At 33.7% G+C, this 26711-nt stretch overlaps 2 protein-coding genes across 2 annotated transcripts in view; one reads left to right on the forward strand and one right to left on the reverse strand.

The window, feature by feature from the left end:
* LOC131610204 (uncharacterized protein At2g39795, mitochondrial-like) overlaps nucleotides 1-26711 on the reverse strand; it is a 62772-nt gene that overhangs the window by 14256 nt on the left and 21805 nt on the right. The window lies entirely within an intron of this gene.
* On the forward strand, nucleotides 6723-9008 carry LOC131611025 (probable beta-1,3-galactosyltransferase 2). The gene is made up of 6 exons (XM_058883151.1): nucleotides 6723-6746; nucleotides 6839-6897; nucleotides 7039-7164; nucleotides 7248-7357; nucleotides 7430-7572; nucleotides 8958-9008. The coding sequence occupies exons 1-6, from the start codon at nucleotides 6723-6725 to the stop codon at nucleotides 9006-9008; spliced, it is 513 nt and encodes a 170-aa protein (XP_058739134.1).

Consider the following 26711-nt stretch of genomic DNA (forward strand, 5'->3'; position numbering starts at 1 on the left):
GCTCGCGACTCTGGTTCTTCCTCCACTCCAGCCGCACTCATGGCCAAAACTACACTGTCAAATGATGACGTTCCTCGCCATTCCTCTCCTGGTTACACTTATTAAAAACGTAACCCACCAACCAACACCTCTCGCGGCAACCGAGGCAATAAGAACAACTGCAACAACGGTGGCCAAAACTACGGGAGGGGCGGTCGAACCGGTCCCAATCATAAAAACGGCGGGGGTCGTGGTCAGGGTCCACAACAGTGGCAACAATGTATGCCATGGCAACAATGGGATCCATGGAATATACCACCTTGCCCTTATCCATCTTAGAATTGGAGTAATCCTACTAATGCTGCACAGACTCAACAAGGAGGAGTCCTTGGGCCAAGACCACAACAGGCTGCTTACAATGTTAATGCACCCAACCCAACTAATATTGAAACTGCTTTACACACCCTCAATCTTGCTCAGCCTGATCAATCTTGGCATATGGACACCAGAGCCACTTCTCATATGACATCATCGCAAGGTAAACTTTCGTCTTATTTTAAATTGAGCAAAAATAATAATATAATTGTTGGAAGTGGCCACTCTATTCCAATTTATGGCCTTGGTAGTGCACACATAAAACCTCCACACCCTCTTTTGTCCTAAACAACATACTACATGTTGCACAGTTAATTAAAAACTTAGTGTCAGTTCGTAAATTTACCACAGATAATAAGGTTTCAATTGAATTTGACCCGTTTGGTTTTTCTGTGAAGGATTTTCAGACGGGGATGGCTCTAATGAGATGTGAGAGTCAAGGTGATCTATACCCCATCACAACCAACATCAACTCCAAAAATAAATCCAAACCTAATCTGTCTCTTGCAGCCTTATCGTCTTCTCTGTGGCATGATCGCTTGGGTCATCCGGGAGAACATATTTTAAATTCTCTTAGACAAAATAAATTTATTGCATGTAATAAATATAGACAATTACATTCTCGTTTATGTCGTTCTTGTCCTCTTGGTAAACATATCAAGCTGCCTTTCATGAATTCAAATAATACTAGTTTTTTGCCGTTTGATATTTTACATAGCGATGTATGGACGTCTCCCGTTGTAAGCTCTTTAGGACACAAATATTGTGTTCTTTTCTTGGATAATTACTCAAATTTTTTGTGGACTTTTCCAATGTCAAGTAAATCTCAAGTATATTCCAATTTTCAAAAACTAAAGGCTTACATCAACACCCAATTTCAACGAGAAATTAAAACAATTCAATGTGACAATGGTGGTGAATACGTCAATACTAATTTTTGAAACATGTGTGATATTAATGGAATGTCATTTCGTTTGTCTTGCCCTTATACATCATCTCAAAATGGCAAATCTGAACGAAAAATACGCTCCATTAATAATATTATTCGAACTTTATTAATTCACGCGTCTTTACCACCTACCTTTTGGCATCATGCTCTTGAAATGGCAACATATCTCTTAAACATTTTGCCAAACAAAACCATAAATTTTGAGTCACCACTTAAAATGTTATATCACAAAGAACCCTCTTACTCACATTTACGGGTGTTTGGTTGTTTATGTTATCCTCTATTTTCTTCCACTATGATACATAAGCTCCAACCTCGATCCACTCCGTGTGTCTTTCTTGGGTATCCGAAAAATCATCGAGGATATAAATGTTTAGATTTAACATCCAATAAAATTATTATTTGTCGCCATGTCCTATTTGACGAAACTCAATTTCCATATGCAAAGTTGCACACCCCCAACCTACAACATATAACTTCCTTGAAAATGAGTTATCACCATACTACATAAACCACATAATTACCCAAACACAAAATAACCCACACAACAACCCATTATTTATTCCCTCAAACCGGCCCACCTCATTCCATACGAACCCACCCACAACCATAACCTCACCCACTCGGTCTCACACCCTTATTCCTTCTTCACAACAGCCCACCACATTATCAAATACAAACTCTCTCTCCCCACACCTCACAACAACATATACTGAATCCATAAGTCAAAAGTCCTTTCCTTCAATTTTCCAACCCATCATACAAACAGATACAAAACTTGTCACTAGAAGTCAACATGGAATTTTTAAGCCAAACCAAAAATATTATGGCCTCCACACCCATGTTACAAAATCTCCTATACCTAAAAACCCAGTGTCTGCACTTAAAGACTTAAATTGGAAAATGGCCATGGATGATGAATATAACGCTCTAATTAAAAATAAGACGTGGGATTTAGTGCCACGACCCACCGATGTTAACATTATTCGATCTATGTAGATTTTTAGACATAAAGAAAACTCTGACGGTTCTTTTGAGAGGCATAAAGTCCGACTTGTAGGTGATGGTGCAGGTCAATAGGTTGGCGTCGATTGTGGAGAAACTTTTAGTCCAGTGGTCAAACCAGCTACTATTCGTACTGTCCTTAGTATTTCTATTTCAAAATCTTGGCAAATTCATCAATTGGATGTCAAGAATAATGTTCTCCATGGAGAACTAAAAGAAACGGTCTATATGCATCAACCGTTGGGATTTAAGGACTCAGTTAATCCTCATCATGTTTTTCTTCTACGCAAATCACTATATGGGCTTAAACAAGCTCCTCGAGCTTGGTATAAGCGATTTGCAGATTATGTTTCTTCTATTGGCTTCTCTCAAAGTAAGTGTGATCACTCTCTTTTCATCTACAAGACAGTCACACGCCATCAAAAAGGTATTTTTCTCTCCCAGATAAAGTATGCCGAAGACATCCTAGTATGCTCCGGCATGTCAACTTGCAAGTCTTGTCCAACCCCAGTTGACACAAAGCCTAAGATGAGTGCCACACATAGCACTCCATATGAGGATCCATCACTTTATCACAGTTTTGCAGGTGATCTTCAGTATCCCACCTTCACTCGGCCCGATATCTCCTATGCACTTCAACAAATATGTCTCTTTATGCATGATTCAATGGATTCTCACATGCATGCCCTGCGATGCATCTTACGCTACATTCAGGGCACACAAAATTATTGTTTGAATCTCTATCCTTCATCTACTACCTCCATAATATCATATACATATGCCGATTGGGGAGGGTGTCTTGATACCAGGCGCTCTACTTCTGGTTACTGTGTGTTTCTAGGTGATAATTTTCTTTCTTGGTCATCAAAACGTCAACCCACTTTGTCACGATCAAGTGCTGAAGCTGAATACCGTGGTGTTGCTAACGTAGTTTCTGAATCTTGTTGGCTACACAATCTCCTTCTCGAGTTACATTGTCCTATTCATAAGGCCACCTTAGTTTAATGTGACAACGTAAGTGAATAAATCTCTCCGGTAACCCATTTCAACATCAACGAACAAAACACATTGAGATGGATATCTATTTCGTTCGCGAGAAAGTAGCTCGCAGCCATGTTCGGGTTCTCCACGTCCCTTCACGGTATCAAATTGCAGACATCTTTACCAAAGGTCTTCCATTAATACTCTTTCAGGACTTCAGGGACAGTCTCAGCATTAGTCAACCTCCCGCTTTGACTGCGGGGGAGTAATAGAATATCTCCATTAATAGAAAATGATTTGTTACTATTTCTACTGATGCCTCATATTAATAGAAAATGATCTGTCATTATTTCTGTATGTAATTATATTCATGAGACATCAATTCCTTCCGAAAATGGATTTGGTAACAATTGTATATATTTGTGATATCACATCAATGAAAATCAGGAAATAATATTTCTTTAATAAGTGGTTTGTTGGGAAAAGAAAAACGGTATAAATCAATGTAATGAATAAGGAAAGTTAAATGGCACAAATATTTAAAGATAAACAGTTCAAGTTTTGTTATTATTATTATTATTATTATTATTTTTTTTTTTTTAATTTTTCTAAATGAAGATTAATGTACACTCTTAAACTTCTTTTTTTTTTCTTCAATTTTTTATATGAATCATTAATGACATTAATTATTTTGTTTTTATATTCAATTTTCTATAAGAAGAATTATCGTACTCTCTTTACTTTTTTTTCTTTTTCAATTTTCCATAACAAATATTAATGTAAACTATTTATTAAAACAATAAAAATTGTAATACAAAACAGTAGTAACTTTGATAGAAAAATTTAATCATTTTTACGAAATTAAGTATTAATGTGATTTTTAATTTTTAAATATGTATTTAATCTTATAAAAAATAATCTTATAAAAAAAGTCTTTGATTAATTTATTTTGTTCTTTTGTAGATATACCTAAAAATTTTCTACTAAAAGTATAATTTAAAATTTGATTATTTTAAATATAAATTTTTACTTCTATCTTAAAACTTTAAAAAAGTTAATTGGTAATATTACATACTCTATTTTTTAATACGTATAGAAATATTAAAGATTATTTATTTTAAAATGGAAAAAATGTATATCATTAGAGCTTTATTAGAATTATTAATATTATTGAAACAATAATAAATGCAAATTAGCATATTTATAAGGATAAAACTAACATGTGCAAATTTGTATTGAAAAACGTAATAAACACATTAATTATAAACTTTTTATAAAAACAATGCACAATTTTATTAAAAAAAATTCTACATTTAGCTCTTAACATGTGCCCTTATGGCACATGTTAGCATGACCCTATTTATAAATAGTCAGCTTGCATTTCAATGCAAATTCAAATGGTCACTATGCTCAATGTATTTTTCTAGGTTTCAATTTTAATTTTTAATTTTTTTTAGATCTTAACGCATTTAATAAATATTTAACGGTCACGATTCATTAACGGTCAAAAATTCTAAATTATTAGTTTTAATAATAACTTATTTTATGCATTTGTTTAGTTAGATGATTCATCACTATTTAAAAATTATTATTAGCATATAGTTTCATTTGTGTCAGAGAGGTATAATCTGAATCAAGTGTACTCAGTTTATTAACGTTATGGTAAATTATAACATTTTAGTCCTTCAATATTAAAAAAATTATTACCAAAAAAATATTTATGAATTTTTCATATTTGAATATTATATCACTTATATAAAATCATAAGGGTAAAAATGTTATTTATTATTAAAACTCTCTCCACTCTCCTCTTGAACCAAACATATTTTTAATTAAAACCTCTCCACTAGTACAAAAAGATCAATATAATTTTAAAATTTACACCCAATATACGAAAAACGGGTGTAAATTAAAAATGCGGTGGCAATTTTGTAAATAATATATCATTTTAAATATTATCAGGTGATAATTTACACCTTATTTTCTAAAAACGGGTTTAAATTAAAAATATTATTATAATCAAAGTTCAATTACTCCCTTTAAACAAAAAATGGGTGTAAATTTATATGAAAAAAAATTGTTTAAATTTATAATTCAAAATATATAATCTATATAGCATTTTAATAAATAATTTAAATATTATTAATAAATTAATGAATGAATATTAATGGATCTAAATTTATTAGGTGAATAAAATAGTTTAAACATTATAAAAAACTCTTTATTAGGTGAAACATTATACTTTAAACATAATTCTTTAAATTTATTAATATAATAAAATACTTTCTCTATTTTCTATTCAACTCTTTTACGGAACTCATTTTCAACTATTTCAGAAAACCCATTTTTAATCTAACTTTGTTCCATTCATGCATTTCGCGCGCAGCTTCAGGCCATGGCAATTTCGGAATTCAGCGAGTTTAATTGGAAAAGAGGTTGATTTCGGATTTCTGCGAAGTTTGATTTCTCTAAACCACACTACAATACCCTTGCAGTGACGACACCGTTCCCTCACTGAAAAACGAAGATCTCTTCTTCGCTCACTCTCATTTCACCAAAACGTTTACGACAACGAAGCTGAGGGGAAACTATTGCAGTGACGACAACGAAGCTGAGAAGAAATTATTGCAGTGACGACACCGAAGCTGAGAGGAAACCATTTCACAGTGACGACAACGAAGCTTAAAATCTGGTATCGATCTCGATTCCATTCTCAATTTTCTACGGTTGATCTATGGCTGTTAACGATCATGCATATTCAATTTACACAGCGAAGTTAGGGTTTAATTGATTTGTATTCATTTGCAGATAACTGAATCGTGATCATGTGGGGGAGATTTTCCTTTTCCTCTCTCCTTGTTAAAGATTCTACGCACGCCACATGTTTGTTACTTTGCTGGTTTTGTCATCTTTCTCACCAGTTTGGAAGCATAGTTAATGTCCATGAACTTGATGAATATGCTAGTATGAGAATGGTTTAGTATTGAATCTCATACATGTTTCCATTTCACCGATTCAAGATACTGTTATTCTTTATCTGCAGGTTCATGCTTTGCAAGATTGGATAATATTTTGTTAAACAATAAAAGTGGAGATTAGTAAGGTTTATTTTAACATGAACATTGTTTAGTATTTTCTTATATATTGTGCGGTTATATGTGTAGCTGGAAGAAGGTCAAGTGAAAATGCATCCATGTTTTGAAGAAGAGGAAGACGCCAAGGTTGCTTTTATGAGTAGGATTTAGAGCTTACCAAACTCATTTTGGTTTCTTTAAAAAACAAAATTCTGGGGTATCTTTCTGCAGTTCCTTACCACCACCAAAGTCACTCTTTTAGCAAGGATTATGTGAGCCATCATTCAATTAATTGGTGTAGTTAGTGTTATACTTTATTTATTCTAGTTTCCCATTCTATTTTAATATTCGACTTAAGTATGGTTTTAACTATAGCTATTATGGTTTCTCATGCATAAATTTATTAGAATATAATGTGTTAGACTGTTTCCACATGAGTTTCTTATTAAGATCTGTTGTAACATGGAAATTTCAGCTTATATCGCTTCCAGCAATATGGAGTAAACTTGTAATAATTGGAAGTTTCATAGCAGGGTGAGCTAGAAATATGATTGAAGACCATTTAATTATTGATTGATTTTAGTTATTATAACTTGTTGATTCTCTATGATCCATTTTAATGAGTTTAGTTTGTGAATTTGAATTGGTTTCTTACCTTCTTACATTGTTGAACAGAGGGGTAAGGTACCATGAACCCGAGCATTGGAAGTTTGGTGAGTCGGGAAACATGTATTTCCGCCATGCCATGGGGCAGTTGTATGCTATTTCAAACGATTTGGCAACATACATATCAAACAACCAGTAAGTTCTACTCCATAAAAAATTAAATTATTAAACCCCAATAAATCAATGTGCTAATCTTGTGTTGTATATGCTATTACCAGTAATGTTCTTCACAAGTATGCCAATGAGGACGTGTCAATAGGAGCTTGGTTTATTGGACTTGATGTGGAGCATATCGATAATCGTAGACTTTGTTGTGGCACTCCTCCAGGTGAAAACATTTTCCTGTTAACTTATGAAAACAACTTATAGATTATTTGTTTATCGGGTTTGCTTTGTTCAGATTGTGAATGGAAGGCGCAAGCAGGCAACATTTGTGTTGCGTCATTCGATTGGAGCTGCAGTGGTATATGTAGGTCAGCCGACAGGATAAAAGAAGTACATAGAAGGTGCGGCGAAGGTGAAAATGCTTTATTGGGGTTCATGGTAGTTGTTGTACTTTGATTTGAATTGTGATTTACTAATGTGTAGTGACCCTTTAAAATATAGGTTTAATGTTTAAAATAGGCTATGTATCTGCATGCAGACTACATAGTTTAACAGCTAAGATTGGCTTACGTTTTATTTTTCTATCATGAACAAACATACATGATTGATTAAGCAATTTATAGTTGTTATAGGCTAGTGGGCTCCTTCTACTGGACCTTATATCACCTGGGCCAGCTTCCCAACCTGCATCACAGTAGACTGTTATGGCTACTTTTTTTACCCGGAACAGAAGGTTTAAGATGACGACGATGATTATCAGTGCCTCATACATATCTAAGAAATCTATGTACCACTTTCTAATGATTCTCTGGAGGCTGAGACAGAAATTGATACTATAGCCTCCAAACGTTGTAGTAGAAATAGCTTTAGCTTTTTGGGACATTTGTGCTTTAGCCAACGACTATTGAATATATCTGGCTTGAAAAAGGATTAAGGAGCCATCCTTAAGCCTCTTCACTTCAATCCTCATAAAATAGTCGAATCTCCTAAGATGTTTGAGAACAAATTTAAAATTCAATTAGTAATTAACTGCTGGATAAGATCAATAGAACTCTTTGTTACAATAATTCATCCATATAATCGAGCACACAAAGAGAGTGTTGTTGACTGTCATCTACAGTAAAAAGTAAAAGGTCACGTTTGCTTGATTTAAAACAAAAGCTCAGTGGCTAATAATGATTTTGAAGTATTACTTTTCACCCAAAAAATAATCAAAATTCAGCAGTGTTGACCCAAGTCTTTCAAATCAGCCCTTGGGAGCCCATTTCAGTTCACTGGGAGCTTAATTCAACTCATATTCAAAGATATTAGTTATCATGAGTTTGAATGTAAGCCTCGTCATCTAGTTTAAATCGACATTTATTTAAATCCCGTTGATGGATATGCTATCCATTAGTGAGAGCTAAAGTGTGTATTGTTCTGGTTGTAACTTCTTTCGCCATAGGATATAGAGTTTTAGTGTAGTTTAAGGTAGGTTGTTGATGAAACTAACAATTAACAGTGCTGAAACTTTGCAAAGCTTGTTGAGCTTGATAGGAAACAATTATATTCTCATACAAAGGGTCACCGTAGTAAGGATGATGGAGCATAATAATACGGTGCATGCCAGGTATTCTGGCATGGTTGAAATGACAGTGGAAAACTTGAGAATTGCTGTGAACTAGGGTTTTGTAATAGTAGTTCTAAATTATCATTGTTTGTTATGGTTAGGGTTATGTGATTCTGATTACTGTCATTGTAAGGAAGATACTATACTCTATACTCTATACTCTATACTATTATTTTATTGTTGATTGTTGATTGTTGATTTTTGATGTTTTCAGGTTATGATGTCAAGAGAGATTGATGAATTAGATAAGATTATTGTTTTGTAGTGATTCGGTTTCGCGAATGGCAAGAGACCTGTTAGATTTGTTCTCCATGAAAACCTGGAGGTGTTCTTGGTCTCTTGCCGCGACGATTGCTTCGGTTTTGGCATTGGCTTTTGTAGTTCATTTGTTCTTGTTTCCGTTGACGCCGTCTTTAGATTATTTTAAGTTAGCTTCAAATTCATGTGTTTCGAGTAATGCATCGGTGGAGTTATTTAGTAAGCGTGGTTGGGATGAACCTGCGATTGATTTGAAGATTCGGTTCCCGGGTGATTTGCACGGTTCGGTTGCTTATAAGGGTGCGCCGTGGAAGGATGAGATTGGTCGGTGGCTTGCAGGTTGTGATTCTGTTACAAAGGAAATCAACGTTTCTGAGGTGAGACAAGTGATTTTCCAAGTTGTTATTTCAGAAATTTATGGTGAAGTTTTATGATTGTTATTGGCATTGAGTTAATTTGTGGTTACCAAAAGTGAAATTTCTCTGCTTTGTAACATGAATGGTTACCGATAATAGGTGAAAATGAGTGAAAAAATGACTGCAGTGGTCTGGGAGTTTGTAATCAAGAGTTGGGACAATGTCGATGCTTTCATGGTTATGCTGGTTAGTTCTGTTCCCTCCTACATTCATTTTATTGACTAGGTACATAATGCTTGATCAGAAGATGCAAATAGTAGAAGATAACTCATTTGTTAAAACTTGTAGTTCTAGCTTTCACATATAGTTTATCATCTCTCTTAATACAGCGGTGATCATATCTACTATTTCTCCCAAGGGCTGATTTGAAAAACTTGAGAACCTTAAATCTACTATCATATCTACTATTTCTTCAAGAGGAACTCAACTAAAGCATGGTATTCTCTTGGGGGATGTCTTCTGTGTGCAACTGGTAAACAAAATACGCAGGATCTTGAAACTGGGAGTGTATTAATATTATAGATCTTATCTTGCCACTTAGGTAGATTTAGCTGTCCTGATAGTGTTTTTATTTGTTTAGATACAATGCATTGCTAGCAATAATGATTGGCACTGTCTAAGTTTTCCCACACTCACTTTTTTATTGTGGTGAATATGCAATATGAATGTAACTATTGCTGTACACAACCTATACAATTTATTAAAATTCCTAGTGAACTGTGTTGTAGGTTCTGAAGCCATGTTTGCAGATCTTTGCTACTTTTCTGTACGATCAGTGCAGGTAAAGTCGTACTAGTATTTATCAAAGTATCGTGCTTCTTTCATATCTATTATTTCCTGTGTACTAATATGTGATACTGATGGTGCTACTTTGCATCTTACGTTTATCTTTCTTGTTTTGTCATGCCTGCTATTGGGTTATTTGGGTCAAGCTGCATACCTTATGGAAAACCATGCTGATATTGGTCAGGCCTTTTGGTCATCTGTTCCGAATAATAGACTGTGGAGTTTATGGTTAGTTTGATTATTCTGCTTAAGAGAAAAAATGGGTCTGGCGGATTGGATTATTCTCGACGAGGTGACCGATTGGAATTTGAATCTCTTCCACGGAGTCTTCGTGTTTAATGCCCGGTGACTTGGGTGTAAGGTTGACCGGAAAAAGAATGAGAGATGAGGAATATATAAAGGAGATTTGTGAATTTGGATTATGTGCCAAGTGCCATCACCAATCTGAGGCGTTGGTGGTAGTTGGATCGAGATCAGACAGTTTAGATTTCAATTTTGGTATTATAGTTTTACAAAAAAAGTCAAAACCGAATTTGAAATATTGACAATCCAATCTTGATACAATAGTCACTAATGCAACGAATGAGTGAGAGTTCCGACTAAAGACCGTCCAAATTCAAGAGTTATGACTCTTATTTATGAGCCAGGAACTAAGAATTGAGCTGCAAAACCTGCCTTGAGAAAGAGAGCACAATATTGATTTTTGGCAATTGTATAATAGTTCTGATGTGTTTTCTTTCCATTCTCTTATTGTTAGGAATTGTAAGAGTAATTACATGGTCAATATTCAAATATAGTTTTAAGTTACATCATTGAAAAAGCTAACACCTTTTGTCTGAAATAGAAAAACATAACAAAATACATTTGTTTCTATTATGCAGAGAACAATGAAGCTCATCTTGCTTTGGGGACTACCCTGTTTCATAGCGGAATGTGCATACAAGATATGATCAGCTTTGAAGGTACAATAACGCTAATAAGTTTTTATTTTATTTTTATTTTTATTTTTATAATAATTGAAAATGATGGTGTACATTAACTTTGGTTGTTGGTTGTAGATGTATTGAAGGAGTTTACTTCTAAGAAATGCGGTAAACTTGGGAAATTGCTTAAGGAAAGTGGTAATCATGGGGTTCAGATGAAACACAAAGATTCTAGAGCACCGAAGCTAACCATCAAGCATGGCGTAAAATTATATATGAAGAAAGTGTTAGGACTTAGTTAAAATATAATTTTTATGTGTATGATTTTATAATACTTGAAATATTATGACTGTCCATGATTTTGTATACTTTTTGGTTAATATTAAAAATATTTTGACTTAGTTAAAATATGATTTTTATGCGTATGATTTTATAGTATTTACAATATTATGACTGAAAATAAAATATAACTAAATGGTGTTTATGAAATAGGGTGTAAATAGATATAATTGTTCATTTATAAATGGCGTATTTACACCCGATTTTTACTAAAATAGGGGGTAATTAAGAACATATTTACACCCGATTTTTATTAAAATAGGGTGTAATTAAAACATAATTAAGCTCAATTACACCCGATTTTTATTAAAAAAGGGTGTAATTAAAACGTAATTAAGCCCAATTACACCCGATTTTTATTAAAATAGGGTGTAATTAAGCCCAATTACACCCGATTTTTATTAAAATAGGTTGTAATTAAAATGTAATTAAGCCCAATTACACCCGATTTTTATTAAAAGAGGGTGTAATTAAAACGTAATTATGCTCAATTACACCCGATTTTTATTAAAACAGGGTGTAATTAAAAACTTAATTACGCCCAATTACACCCGATTTTTATTAAAACAGGGTGTAATTAAAAACGTAATTACACTAAAAATCGGGTGTAATTAAAATGTAATTAAGCCCAATTACACCCGATTTTTATTAAAAGAGGGTGTAATTAAAACGTAATTACGCTCAATTACACCCGATTTTTATTAAAACAGGGTGTAATTAAAAACGTATTTACGCCCAATTACACCCGATTTTTATTAAAACAGGGTGTAATTAAAAACGTAATTACACCCGATTTTTGATAAAACAGGGTGTAATTAAAAACGTAATTACGCCCAATTACACCCGATTTTTGTTAAAAATAACGGGTGTAAATTCGTTAGACATTTCTCACCCTGTGGATATACACCCGATTTTTATTAAAAATAATGGGTGTAAATTTAATAAAAAACGGGTGTAAATTAACATTTTTGTACTAGTGCTCCCTTCCCCCTCCCTCTCTTATTTTGGACCAAACACTTATCTGATTAAAAAAATCTCTCACCTCTCCTCCCGTTCCCTTCATCAAAATCCCTCCCTTCGCCTCCCCTCATTTGAACCAAACAGACCCTAAGAGTCATTTATTGATTGTAATGATCGATTATTTTTCAATTTGAATGAATGAATATCTTTTTAGTAAAAAAAAAGATAATGTAGTTTCATTATAATATGTGATATCTTTTGATTTTGTGAATGATATAATATAATTTTAATATTTGTTTGTTACAATTTTTTTATAAACGAAAAATAAGTCTATTTCTTATACAAATATTTTTATAAATGGGAAAAATTTACTGTTCATATAATATTTTTTATAAAAGCGAATAAATTACAAATATTTTTATAAACGAAAGAAGTTTACTATTGATACAGTTATTATTTTTATAAATGAGAATAAGTTACAAATATTTTATAATCGTTACAAAATTTACTGTTGATACAAATATTTATATAAACGAGAATAAGTTACATATATTTTTTTTAAATCGTAAAAAAGTTAATGTTGATACAATTATTTTTATAAATGAGAATAAGTTATAAATATTTTATAATCGTTAAAAAGTTTACTGTTGATACAATTATTTTTTTCAAATATTTTTATAAATGGGAATAAGTTATATATATATATATATATATATATATATATATATATATATATATATATATATATATATATATATATATATATATATATATATATATATTTAAATCGCAAAAAAGTTTATTGTTACTACAATTTTTTTGACAAGTTGATACAATTAATTTTATAAATGATAATAAGTTACAAATATTTTATAATCGTTAAAAATTTACAAATATTTGTTGAATTTTTTTAACAAAATTCGTTTAACATTAAAGACTTAATACTCTATTGGTCAAGTATATTAATCTAAGAGTTTTTTATTTATTAATTTAATAGCTCTAGATTGTTCATTGCAATGAAGATCCTTGCACGCATTGATTTACGGAATTTACGGGTAGATGTGGACATATCTATAAAATATATATTTGTAACTATGTGAATGTGTACCATTTGTAACTATGTGAATGTCAACCAATTGAAGAATAAGTTCATACTTTATAAATGATGGTCTGATAGACGTGTAATGTGAATCCAGACGGGACTCGTGCGATAGCACGAGTTTTTTACTAGTTTTTTTAAAAAGCCTATAACTATATAATGTTTTTCAAATCAAAGAAACTTAATGATTTAAAAAAATTTTAAAAAAATCAAAGAAACTTAATGATTAAAAAAACTATAACGTTAGTATTTCCAATTAATAATTTATTTAAATTAAATTAATGATTCAAATTCATTATTTTTTACTTCTAAAATGAGGCATGTGAAATATTCAAAAGTAAATCAAACTTTTTAGAAAGAACTTACATAAATTTAGATTTTATTATTAATTTAAATTTTAATATTATAAATTATATTTAAAGTGTAATAAGAATAAGAATATTCATAATTGTATTTAATGTATTATATCTTTTAAATTCATGTTAACAAATATCAATAAGTTGGTCAATTTATAAGGTTTAATCAAATCCAAATATAAAAAATAAATATCATAAAGGGGACAACTTCTCTACCCATTGGGTAGTGTACCTTCCACCAATCACATTACATCATTTAGTTTAATCTTATTTAATTAATTATTTAAATAATATAGTTTACCCAACTTTTTGAGTTGGGTAGATAAGAATTCACCTATCATAAATTAAAGATATTTTTTTTATGTAATAATAAAAGATTGATTAAACTAGTAGAAATAAGATAATTATGAAAATGATAAATCCAAGCATGATAAATAAAAATTAAATATTTATTATGTATAATATAAAAAAAATATAAACTAAAAATAGATAATTAAAAAGAACATAATATATAGAAAAGGAAGTGTGAAGAAGTTGTAAATTATTACAAAGAGAGGGAAAATATTGTGTTTAATAAAAAGGGTGTAGATAAAAATGTATTTAATGTTACCGTAAAAAAAAAGAATGTATTTAATGTGTATTGATTTGGTATCAGAAAAGAAAAAAAAGTTGAACATTGTTGATTTGAAAAAAATTAAATTTAATATAAAATAATGTGATATGCAACATAAGTATTAAATGAGAAGAAGTGATGGGTGAAAAAAAACAATATAATAAACAAAAAAATAACAACAGCATAAGTATTTGACAAAGAAGATTGAAAGAACAAACAAAAAAGAGAGAATTGTGAAGACATCCACGTGACAGAATATAGAAATAGCAGGGTAAAATTGGAATTTCCAAAGCATTTACTTTTCTCATATTAAAGATTCTCTTTAATTTAAATTGTTGAAAAACCTCTATTTTGTTAAAAATTTAATTCGCAGATGCATCTTCGTATAAATAATGGAATGTGTTTGGAAATGCATCTTCGTAACCATCTTTAATTGAATATTTAGTGAGATTTCTGAATATGCATCTCTAAAATATATAATGTTAGAACCAATCCTTAGTGTTAGAACAAGATTTGTTCTGATCAATATTCTTAGTTTTGATGATAACAAGGATATGAATTTTGTGTGAGATAATGTGGTACTCTAATACACTGCAATTTCCCTTTCAGGAAATATATGAAGAGTATGCACAAATCAGCGCTCAGAAGCTTTGACTCAGAAGGTTCAGCATGCAACATCAGAACATGCTCTGGCAAGACATCAGAAGATGGTCGAAGCAGAATCAGAACATGGGTCTATGGAAGTATCAGAAGAACTTGAGTTCAGAAGCAGAAGCACTGAAGTCCTCATGGTATCACGCTCAGAAGCACTTCAAGGTCAGAAGAAAAGAAGATGCTCTGCACCAAGCTGTTTGACTCTGATGATATTCAAACGTTGTAAACACAAACATCAGATCAGAAGCAAGTACAAGATGGCAGGCTACGCTGACTGACAAAAGGAACATTAGAAGCTATTAAAGGCAAAGTCAGTAGACACAGCGTAAACAAGGCTCGAGGTAGTTGACAAAAGTGTGAAACATTAAATGCAATGCTGTACGGAATACGCAAAGCATTAAATGCTCCCAACGATCATCTTCTCAAGTGCCTATAAATATGAAGTTCTGATGAGAAGCAAGGTTACGAATCCTGAACGAACTTATTTTGAAAAACTTGCTGAAACGTTGTTCAACTCAAAGCTCAGAAACTTCATCTTCATCAAAGCTCACTACATTGTTGTTGTAATATATTAGTGAGATTAAGCTTAAACTTTAAGAGAAATATCACTGTTGTGATTATAGCTTTTCAGAAGCATTGTAATACTCTTAGAATTGATTACATTAATTTGTAAGGAACTAGAGTGATCAGGTTTGATCAGGAAACTCTAGGAAGTCTTAGCTTGTGTCTAAGCAGTTGTAACTAGAGTGATCACGTGGTGGTCAGGATACTCTAGAAAGTCTTAGCTTGTGTCTAAGAATTTGTTCCTAGAGTGATCAGGTTGTGATCAGGATACTCTAGAAGACTTAGTCGTGGGCTAAGTGGAAAACCATTGTAATCTGTTGCGATTGTTAGAATCCAAAATGTGGATATTTGTTGATAAACTTTTGTGGTATTTTGATAACTTTTCTCATTACTTTTCTATTTAATTTCGGTTCGTAATCGTGTAAATAAATAAAATCGAGTCTAGTAGTAAATATAGTATTTTTAAGCTTTTCTTATGTTTTTTGTAGGTTCTATGCATTTTGGGAAGTAATAGGAGGTAAGGATGCATTTTGGAGCAAGTTTGGAGGCTCAATGAAGAAGTTTGATTCAGCAAGGGCCGCTCAGCGGCCACTAAGCGCGCTTTCCAGGGGCGAAAGGAAAATTTGTGCTCAGCAAGTCCCGCTTAGCGGCCTCAGCCCGCTTAGCGGTCTCCAGCATGGAAGCAGATATTTTTGGTGCTCCGCTTAGCGGCAGTCTGGGTGCTAAGCGGCGGTACTTTTTCAAGTGGCTACTTTTAGGCACTTAGAGATATTTTTGAGGGATCCTTATCTTGTTCTTTTCATTCTTACCAACCATACACTCTAGGGAAAGAGAAGAGGAGAGAAAAACTCATAAATCTTCAAGATTTCTCAAGCATTTTTCTTCATCATCTTTGAATTTCTATGCTAGGAGGTCTTGTGTTGATGTTTGTTGTAGAAGCTATGGATAGCTAAACTCCTCATGTGTCAAGATTAGAGGTAGTTAGCTTGTAGAGTATGTATTTAGTTTGATCTTTTGTATATGAACCTTGTTGGTGATTAATATATGGTGAATATCTTTGTATTCATGTTTATATGTTGTTTTGATACATTATTGAGAGATATGTTTCAAATCTTGACCAAAAGGGTATTCATCTATCAACAATCAAACTCTAGAGATAGATTTGTGAGTTGATAATCACTTGTATCAAACTTTAAAGGTTATTATGTCAACTGTCGGCATGAGAGATCATCTGACGGTTAATATAATAACAATCACGACACTGCTTTAGAGATAAACAGTATCGAGAGGATACGTGATTGTATTAATCATTGATATGTTCATATACATGATCATCAGAGTATATACAAAAGCAAGCTAACGAAAATTAATCTTGACACAGTTTTACCAAACCGTTTTTAAATCCTAAATTATTGTCGTTAATTTCTTTTCATGCTATTTATCTTTCATGACACTAAAAACATCCCGAATCTTAACTCAAAATACACTAAGCTGTAGAACGGCGATAATATCGCATCAATCCCTGAGGAGACGATACTAGAAATATTTATCCTATACTTTCTAACAGCGATTAGTGGATTAAATCCTCAGGTGAGGTAAATCACTCCGTGGGGGTGGACTGGAGTAGTTTAGTTAACAACGAATTAGGATAAAAATAACTGTGCAATTTGTTTTTATCGTTCAAGTTTTTAGACTACACTTATTCAACCCCCCCCCCTTTCTAAGTGTTTTTCTATCCTTCACTTAGTTGTTCCAGTAGTGATTGACATTGTAGTTGATAGGGAGAACTACGGTTTGATCCCCTGCAACTGCAATCCGGAGGGGACTGGAATCACTTGAATCCATAACTGACCTTCGAACAGGAAAAACAATTGCAAAATGTTGAAAAAATTACATAAATTAACATTCAAATACTTAACATTACATAGATAATCGTTCACATTAACATAAATTTAACATTAACTTTTATTACAAATGGGCGGTTCAGGACGTTGCATCATTCTTATGATATCTTCGGTTGATCTTGCAATTTTCGTATCCATTTTAATCAAACCCTTTGTTGAGTAACGGTAAAATGCACTCCACATAACTTTTAAATCTCCATTTGACTTCTGTTCAAGCATGGTGAATCATATCTTTCTTTCATTGTCAATTAAGGGAGAACGATACTCAAATTTGACAATTCTCTGATTTTCAAAATAACGCAGGAGTATTCAATTTGGATTCAGATTAACGAGAAAGTATGTCCTCAGAGATCCTACATTGAAGTGGAGGATTTGTGCCATTGAAATACACAATTGTAAGATGGGGATATATATTTATTATGATTTTTATAAAGAAAATGGATTAAGAGACCCTATTTATACAAGTCTTAGAACTATTTAGAACTTAGAAACCATATCCTTTCATAGACACAATTCACATATGCATATTCGGGCACACCTTATTTTTAACAAAATAAGGGAGTTTACATAGATGTACATCGTTAAAATTCTTTTGTTTGCTTTTTACAATTAAAATGGGGTGTGTCTGGAGGTGCAAATTGTATCGAGGTTACGTATAATATTAAAGTAAAATAGACATTACGTATGTTGTAAATTGTATCGAGATTAAATCATTGACAAAATTACATAAAAAAAATTAGTTACATTGTTAGATTAAAACTAAAATATATCAAAACATGTGACACTACCTAAAGCAATTGGTGGTTTCTTTTTTGACCTTTCCTTATTTGATTATCTTTCAATATCACTCAACTTGGTGAATCATTCCATCCTTTATAGGAAGTGATCCATCCAAGTTTTAGCATCTTGGGTGAAATATGTCGTGTACTCCGGTTTCAAATAAACTTGAACAAAATGTTGTATTTTTGAAAGTCATCCAATACACATGATACATTCGGATAGAAAAAACTACCAAAACTTGGTATTTGATACTTCTTACTGGTGCATATTGGATGTCAAACTCAAAAATTTCTATTTCCCAAGACACCATTCATCTTGATAAGTCAGGCTTCTTGAGGACTTGACTGCAGTTTAGTGGTTTTTACGAACACTTTATGGTCTTGAAAATAGGGTTGGAGCTTCCTCGCCCTAATTATTACCCCTAAAGCTAGATTTTTGATCTTCTGATAACGTGTGTCATACCCCAAATTTGTCCTACCCCTTTATTTCTATCTGGCTTAGGCTTCTCATTGCATATGCATCATCTTTTCACTAGGGCATTAACAGGACATGCATCATTAATCAATAAGTCTGGCGAGGGATCAGGGTTGTAGATAGAGCTGAGGTTCCACATGGCTTGAAGTTCATACTTTGCGCAGGCTTGTTTCTACTGAGATTTTCAATTAATCATGGACTAAGGTTCGTTTCGCTGTGATTGTGTCAACTGGTGGATTTTCAGGGTTGTTCCCATGACCATCTTATTGTTAGGTAAAGTTTGGTTCATTTGATTACTTGGAATACGAGCTATCCGTTTGAAGGTTCGCCAAAAGAGCGTGTATTCATTTGTTGAAGGAGGTATTGGGCCACTTTCAATTGTTAAAGACATTTGGCAAAATTTCAACTGAGTCAAAGTCAACCATAGACACTCAACTTTGTTCCTAAAATCTATAATGAATCATATTGGGCTTTTGTTTTATGATGCTTGTTCAAGTTGCAAATTGAAAGAAACATATGAAGACTCATTTGAAGATTTAGGAGGGGAATGCAATTTTGAATTCAAAGTTAAAGCTTGTCATATGTTGCTTCAAAATCAATACAGGGTCCGTTTCAATACAAGGTCATCAAATGAAAATGGAAGATCTACAAGAAAATGTACAAAATAGGAACAGTTGACTTTTTACCAGAACTTTTCACCTTTGATCAAAGACTTGGGTTACAATTCAAAGCAAATGAAAAGGAAGAGAATAATAGTTACATTCATTTGAAAGGAAAAGAACTTCATTACAATGTTCATCCATTACCATGTCCATAATAATCCATTACAAAAGAGTTTACAACAAAAAGGAGTACATTCATCACACTCCATCAATATTCACTTGAATTCTCATCCACTATTCGATCAACATTACAACATCATCACTACAGGTACACCAAAACCATGTACATAAAAACCTAAGACTAGTCCTATTTCCCATTCATAATCTTCCTTCCACCTTGATGCAATCGCTGTGTTGAACTCAAGTCCAAATTCTACCCCTTTGCCAGACTGTATACTCCATAGACCTGTCATAAGTCCATCATTTAACACATAGCCAGCAGCCCTGCAACAATCAGCCCTACACATTACATAAACCATAACATAAACTGATTCAACTAACTGTTAACTCCCAGCATAGCTAACTTCAGTTTCACCAGCTAACCATTTTCTAACTGTCCTAACAACTTTCAACTACCAAACTGACATATAACAAACTCTTTAACTGTTTCAAAACCTACTAACAGTTTCAACTAACTAGATTCACTCACCTATATCAGTTTCATAACCAATTGCTAACCAACTGTATAGCCTAACAGCTCTAACTAACAGAATTTCGGTTACAAACTAACCAATTCATAACTACCTCAAAACAGAACCAAAAAGCTCTAACCGATTCATAACAGCTTTAACAGAATCACATAACTGAAAATAACAAACTAATTCACATCCGATTTCACAACAGAAAAAAACAGAGAAGTAAATAACTTTTCTAACCTCTAACTGATTTCTAACAGTCTCCAATAGTTACTAGCAGCTCTAACTACTTCAATCCTCACCATTGAATTCTCATAACCAACTTCAGATCCTAGGGTTCTAATCACTCCTCCCTCAACTAAATTCTAAGCTTCTTCAATCTATATATATTCAATCACCCTCCAATTCAGAATTCTCTCCGCTGTAACACCCCATATTTTCTAATTTTAATTTAATTGGAAATTAAATTATTAATTAGAGATAATTTAGTATTTGGTTGAATTATTTGGAAAATGGTGAAGTATTGACATTTGGGCCTAGAGTGGTGATTAGCAGAAGAGGGGGTGTTGACTAAGCAAGCCCATTATAATATTTATTTTATTTTTCATAAAATAAGGAATTTGGGGAAAAGAGGAAGGAGAAGCAGGAACTGAGTCTGAAGAAAGGAGAACACGTGAAAGTGAGAAGAGCGAAAGGGGAAGAGAACCTTCGAAGTTCGACTCTGAGGTAAGGGGGGATTCTTCGGGTTAGTATTCCTTATGTGATTGTAGGTAGTATGATTGATTAGGATTGTTGTCTAGTTCAATCGTACGTGTCGGGTTTGGGAATTTTGTTAGGTTTTGATAATCTTGTATGAATTGGCATGATTTTGTTGATACTTGTGATATATGATGTTAATACATGTCAATAACTTGTTTGAAATGTGTAATTGTGTGAAAAACAATGATATTTGTGTGTATGTTCGTATGTACCTGAAATTGGGGTATTGGGATATGGTAAATGCTGTCAAAATGGTGATTTTGCTGTGCAGGTACGTAGGAACCGGTTCCCATGTGGGACGAACCGGTTCCCCCTTGTAAAAACAGAGAAATATGGGTTCTGGGTAGCTGGGAACCGGTTCCCACGTAGGGACAACCCGGTTCCCCATAGTAAAAACCAGAGACGAGACTTTGAGACTGCCAGGAACCGGTTCCCACGTAGGGACAACCCCGTTCCTGCAGCATTTTTCTAAAAATGTTTTATCTTTGAAAACTCATAACTTTTGATCTGAGTATCCGATTTATGTGCCGTTTTGGGCATTGCGAAGCTAATGAGATGCTTTATCTGATGAATTGATAAAATGGACAATAGCCAACTTTACTTTTTAAACTCGATTTAATTATTAATGAATTGAAAGATAGTATATGTATATGTGCTTATATATATGACTATTGATGCATGTTCTGTATTGGTGATGGGATTGTGATATTCATTGGGTGATGTTGGTTTATAACATGTCGTAAATGAATACATGTTTTGTGATTATGTTGTTGGGTTGTTTTGATAATTGGTTACATTGTGTGCAATGATGTTAGATGTAACAATGTATGAACGTGGTGATGATTGATGATTTATGAATGTTAATATACTGTTAATATTAACATGTGAACTGTGGTGAATGTATGTGTGATATGTTTGTATGAATGCTAAGAATATATACATGCTTATTGGTGATGATTTGGTGATGATAATGAGACGATGTGTTACATCGGATTGGTGATGTTGTAAGCATGTTATATGTTGCATTCATTGGCATACATTTTTGGTGATGGATCCCGGTGATGAAAGTGGATCAAAATGGTGAGCATGATTCCCAGTGTGTGGAATCGGTGCTGGATATTTGGTGAGCATGATTCCCAGTGTGTGGAATCGGTGCTGGATATTTGGTGAGCATGATTCCCAGTGTGTGGAATCGGTGCTGGTTAAACTGTATCTCAGTGATGAGGATATCAGTTGGATGGGTATATCCCATGTATGGTACCACATGCATAGTGTCAGTTTAATCATATGCATTGGTTATAACATGATTGGATGGAATTCAGTGTTATGCCTTGGTGTGTTTATATGATTGATGTATTAAGAATATGTTGTTAATATAACTTGATCATTGGTATAATTGATGAGTTGTGGGCCGATGGCCAATATTGTTGGATTGATGTTTACTTGTTGTAATAATTCTGATTATATGTATGATTGAGTGGATGATAATTACTATGAGATTTTATTGCTTATGATTGCATAATGCTTATTAATTCGAATGAAACTCACCCTTACTTTGATGATTTCAGATTAAGGATGTAGCGGCGTCTTGATTGGGTGAAGATAGCTTATAGGCTAGCCCTTAGTTCGTGTTGAGTCATGCTCTGATTGTAACACTGGGGAACGCTAGTTTAGAGACGAATTATTATGTCGGTCTTTGTTGTTTATAATTGTATTAGAGGACTTGCATGAATGTTGATGAATATGCAATGTTATGAATTATAATCCGCTGTGTTGAACATGAATTGTATTTATGTTAAATGGTTCCTCGTGTGGCATGACAAATGACTATAGTATTTTATGTTAAAGAAGTTGTGACATCCTTGTAATTCATGTTTACTCTGAATATTATTCTATTTTCCGCGGGGGTTTAGAAGGGTGTTACAATAGTGGTATCAGAGCATAGTCGGTCCTTGTGACCAGAGTCTTGTTGTTAATTCCTGTCGGTATGCGACATGTGTGAGAAACACTGTCGGTACCCAGTGTGTTCTAACGGTTTACTTGCAGAAGTGGGATTGAAAGTAGTGGGGGAGAAGTCATGCTTCTCGGATATGTCTCAGATGCAAGATGTTAGAGAGATGAGTGGGGCAGTAGTGCAAGAGTGTGGAGTTATTGTTTTCTGAAGTGAAGGTGACATGGGCTGAAGATTGTGGTTGTTATTCAGTCGGAGTGTCTCGGAGTAGATGATGGTTATTTATGAGAAATGGAATTTGGAAGTTGTGATGCTTCAAGTGCTACTGACGTACTGCGATGTTGTTGTATGAGTAGCCTTATGTGAAAGGTCGCTGTTGAAGCAGTGGTTAAAGGAAGTATTGTCGTAGACCTTGTCGTAGGATTACTAGTAATTAATTGAGATGATAGTAGAGGTTATCGATGTTGTTGAGAAAGTTTTGAAGTGCGATTAATGCAAAGAGACGAATATGATCTCAAGGATAAGAAGGTTGATGATGGCGTACATGAATTTGGTTTCAGGATGTTGCAGAAATCGAACTTCAGCGATGAAATGTGTTGTTTAAGTTATAAGAAGTTTGGAAGCGAAGAGATGTGATAAGATGATGTTAATAATGATATTAATTTGAAGAGGATGAGTTTTGGAGCAGAATTTTCGTAAGCAAATCGCAGGAAGATTGCTGAATCGTTATGAAATTTCGAAAATTCATAACTGGAGTTCTGGACATCCGATTTGAGTTCCGTTTGAAGCGTCGGAAAGCTAACGAGATGAACTTTGTTATAAAAATAGTTGCAGTAGCTGTAACATATTTAATTGTGTCAGGATGATGTTAGAAAGAGGTGAAGTTACGGTTACACATGTCCTTAGAACTAGACTTGTTCGTTGGTACCGCACGAGACTACGGCGTCAGAGTTGAACGGATTGAAAGAATAATGAGAAGGCTTGTTGTGAAGCAATTTTAGGAATAGGTGTTCCAATTGAGGAGTTCTGGAGATATCCTATAGAGTGTCGCAGCATGGCGTCGGTGTTGCATTTTTGGATAACAATTAGAAAAGTCATGTCTTGAGCTCTGAGTGTCGGATTAATGTACGGTTTGAACCCATGAAGAGGTGAGATTATGTTATAACTTGTGGAAGAGTTATAAATACAGTAGAGTGGTCCTATGAGGAGATATTATGATGTTGGATAAAGAGGCTAGACTAGTGTTGAAATAGGAATGCTTATTACCGCGATTGTTCGGAACGAAGTCGAGTAGAATATGTCCTTAATAAATAAGCGGATAAAGATGATTTAAATATTGATGGATTTGAGTGATGAAGGAATCATTAGAAAAAGTGAAATAGACTTTGGAACCATTTGTGGTATATTGTGATGCGTCGTTGATGGGTTTGGATGGTGTATTGATGTAAAACCAGTAAATAGTAACTTATGCGTCGGACGATCAAAAGCGCAGGAAAGGAATTATCTGACTCATGATTTAGAATTGGCAGCCATGGTTTTGTTTTGATGTTGCAGTGACATTATTTGTATGGTTCGAGGTTGCCTCTAAAAATGTCGATGCTGATGGTGAAAGAGTTGGATTTAATTGAACAATTCAGAGAATTAAGTTTGGTATGTGAAGGTGCTCCTACTAATGCTAGATTGGGTATACTGAAACTGACTAACGATATTCTAGACGAGATTAGAGAAAGACAGAAAGCTGATGTTGAGTTGATCGATAAGTCGACCTTGAATTACAAAGGTAAAGACGGTGAATTCAGAATTGACGAGGATGGTGTAATGAGGTCTAGAACAAGTATGTTGTGTTCCAGATGTTACCGAGTTGAGAAAGAATATTATAGAAGAAGGACACCGTAGAGAATTATTAAACTATGACAATGTTGATGAATTTGGGTGCAAACTCGGAAAAGACGCTATTATGTAGTAACAACGGTCTATGCTTAAATATGATTGTCGGCTATCTATTGACAAATTGAGGACTTGATCACCCTTAATCTCTTGTTGATAATAGGCGGAATTATAAAGATAGTATAAGATTGCTTGTTACCTTAATGGTATAAGATGTGATGAATGCTGAGATGTGAGAATGACCACTCACCATATTGTGGAAAATTAAGAAGAAGTGAATATGAAGGAGTGCAAAGCATTGGACGGTGACTTAAGACGAGTAGTCGTAGTCGTACAGCGAAAGTATGATGTAAAGTGGTGTTATGAGTGCTACTCGTGAGCAGTCAGAATTAATATGTCGGGGTTCTACATGGAGAATATGTGTTTATCTATATGTTGGGTTTAGAATCTCGTGGACGTAAGGATGTCGTGCCAAAGGATTAGAACCCTTTTGAATAATTGCCGAGATGATGGATATCCTATTATGGTTGAATGTAGTTAACGAGTATGTATTCGGAGAAGTTAAGACGAAGAGTTGATGCTACATGATGCTATAATAATCTTGTGATGTTGTAAGGTATTGTGTGGATTTCTAATTGAAATGAAGGATTATACTCTACGAAGGACGAAGTGGATTTCATTCTTAGTGAAGAGTGGGACTCTGTTGAGCTATCTTGTAAGCAATGGTATATTGAGGATGATGAGCTATGTAATTATAACTACTGATGTGTGCTTGTTCCGGTAGTGGGAATGTTTTTAATAGATGAAGTAACTCGGGAATTTGCTCTGAGTAAGTGTAAGTATTACTTTATCGCTCAATTGCAAGAGTGTGCCTAAGGTTGGTACATGAGTAAATGGAATCCATTACTACAGTGTTGATCAGTTGCGATCATACCATGGATTATGTAATTGTATTATTCAGTTGTTGAGTGTATTGTATGGATCGTACCTCGAAGTTTCATTGTTGTTAGCCGTTGGAATTATAGCGAGTGGTACATCTAGGGATGGTCAAAAGCAACGTAAGAGCTGAGATTGAATGCATGAGGTATGCTTATGTTGGTTGTGTCAGATGAACTTGGAGGTTCGACTAAGAAAGTGTTAACTGAGAACAGGAAGGTCAGATGGAGGACTCCTATTTGGAACTATTCACTAGAAGTATGTTTTCGAGGACGAAAACTATTTTAGTGGGGGAGAGTTGTAACACCCCATATTTTCTAATTTTAATTTAATTGGAAATTAAATTATTAATTAGAGATAATTTAGTATTTGGTTGAATTATTTGGAAAATGGTGAAGTATTGACATTTGGGCCTAGAGTGGTGATTAGCAGAAGAGGGGGTGTTGACTAAGCAAGCCCATTATAATATTTATTTTATTTTTCATAAAATAAGGAATTTGGGGAAAAGAGGAAGGAGAAGCAGGAACTGAGTCTGAAGAAAGGAGAACACGTGAAAGTGAGAAGAGCGAAAGGGGAAGAGAACCTTCGAAGTTCGACTCTGAGGTAAGGGGGGATTCTTCGGGTTAGTATTCCTTATGTGATTGTAGGTAGTATGATTGATTAGGATTGTTGTCTAGTTCAATCGTACGTGTCGGGTTTGGGAATTTTGTTAGGTTTTGATAATCTTGTATGAATTGGCATGATTTTGTTGATACTTGTGATATATGATGTTAATACATGTCAATAACTTGTTTGAAATGTGTAATTGTGTGAAAAACAATGATATTTGTGTGTATGTTCGTATGTACCTGAAATTGGGGTATTGGGATATGGTAAATGCTGTCAAAATGGTGATTTTGCTGTGCAGGTACGTAGGAACCGGTTCCCATGTGGGACGAACCGGTTCCCCCTTGTAAAAACAGAGAAATATGGGTTCTGGGTAGCTGGGAACCGGTTCCCACGTAGGGACAAC

Source organism: Vicia villosa, linkage group LG6 (genome assembly GCF_029867415.1).
Source record: "Vicia villosa cultivar HV-30 ecotype Madison, WI linkage group LG6, Vvil1.0, whole genome shotgun sequence".
NCBI lineage: Eukaryota > Viridiplantae > Streptophyta > Magnoliopsida > Fabales > Fabaceae > Vicia > Vicia villosa.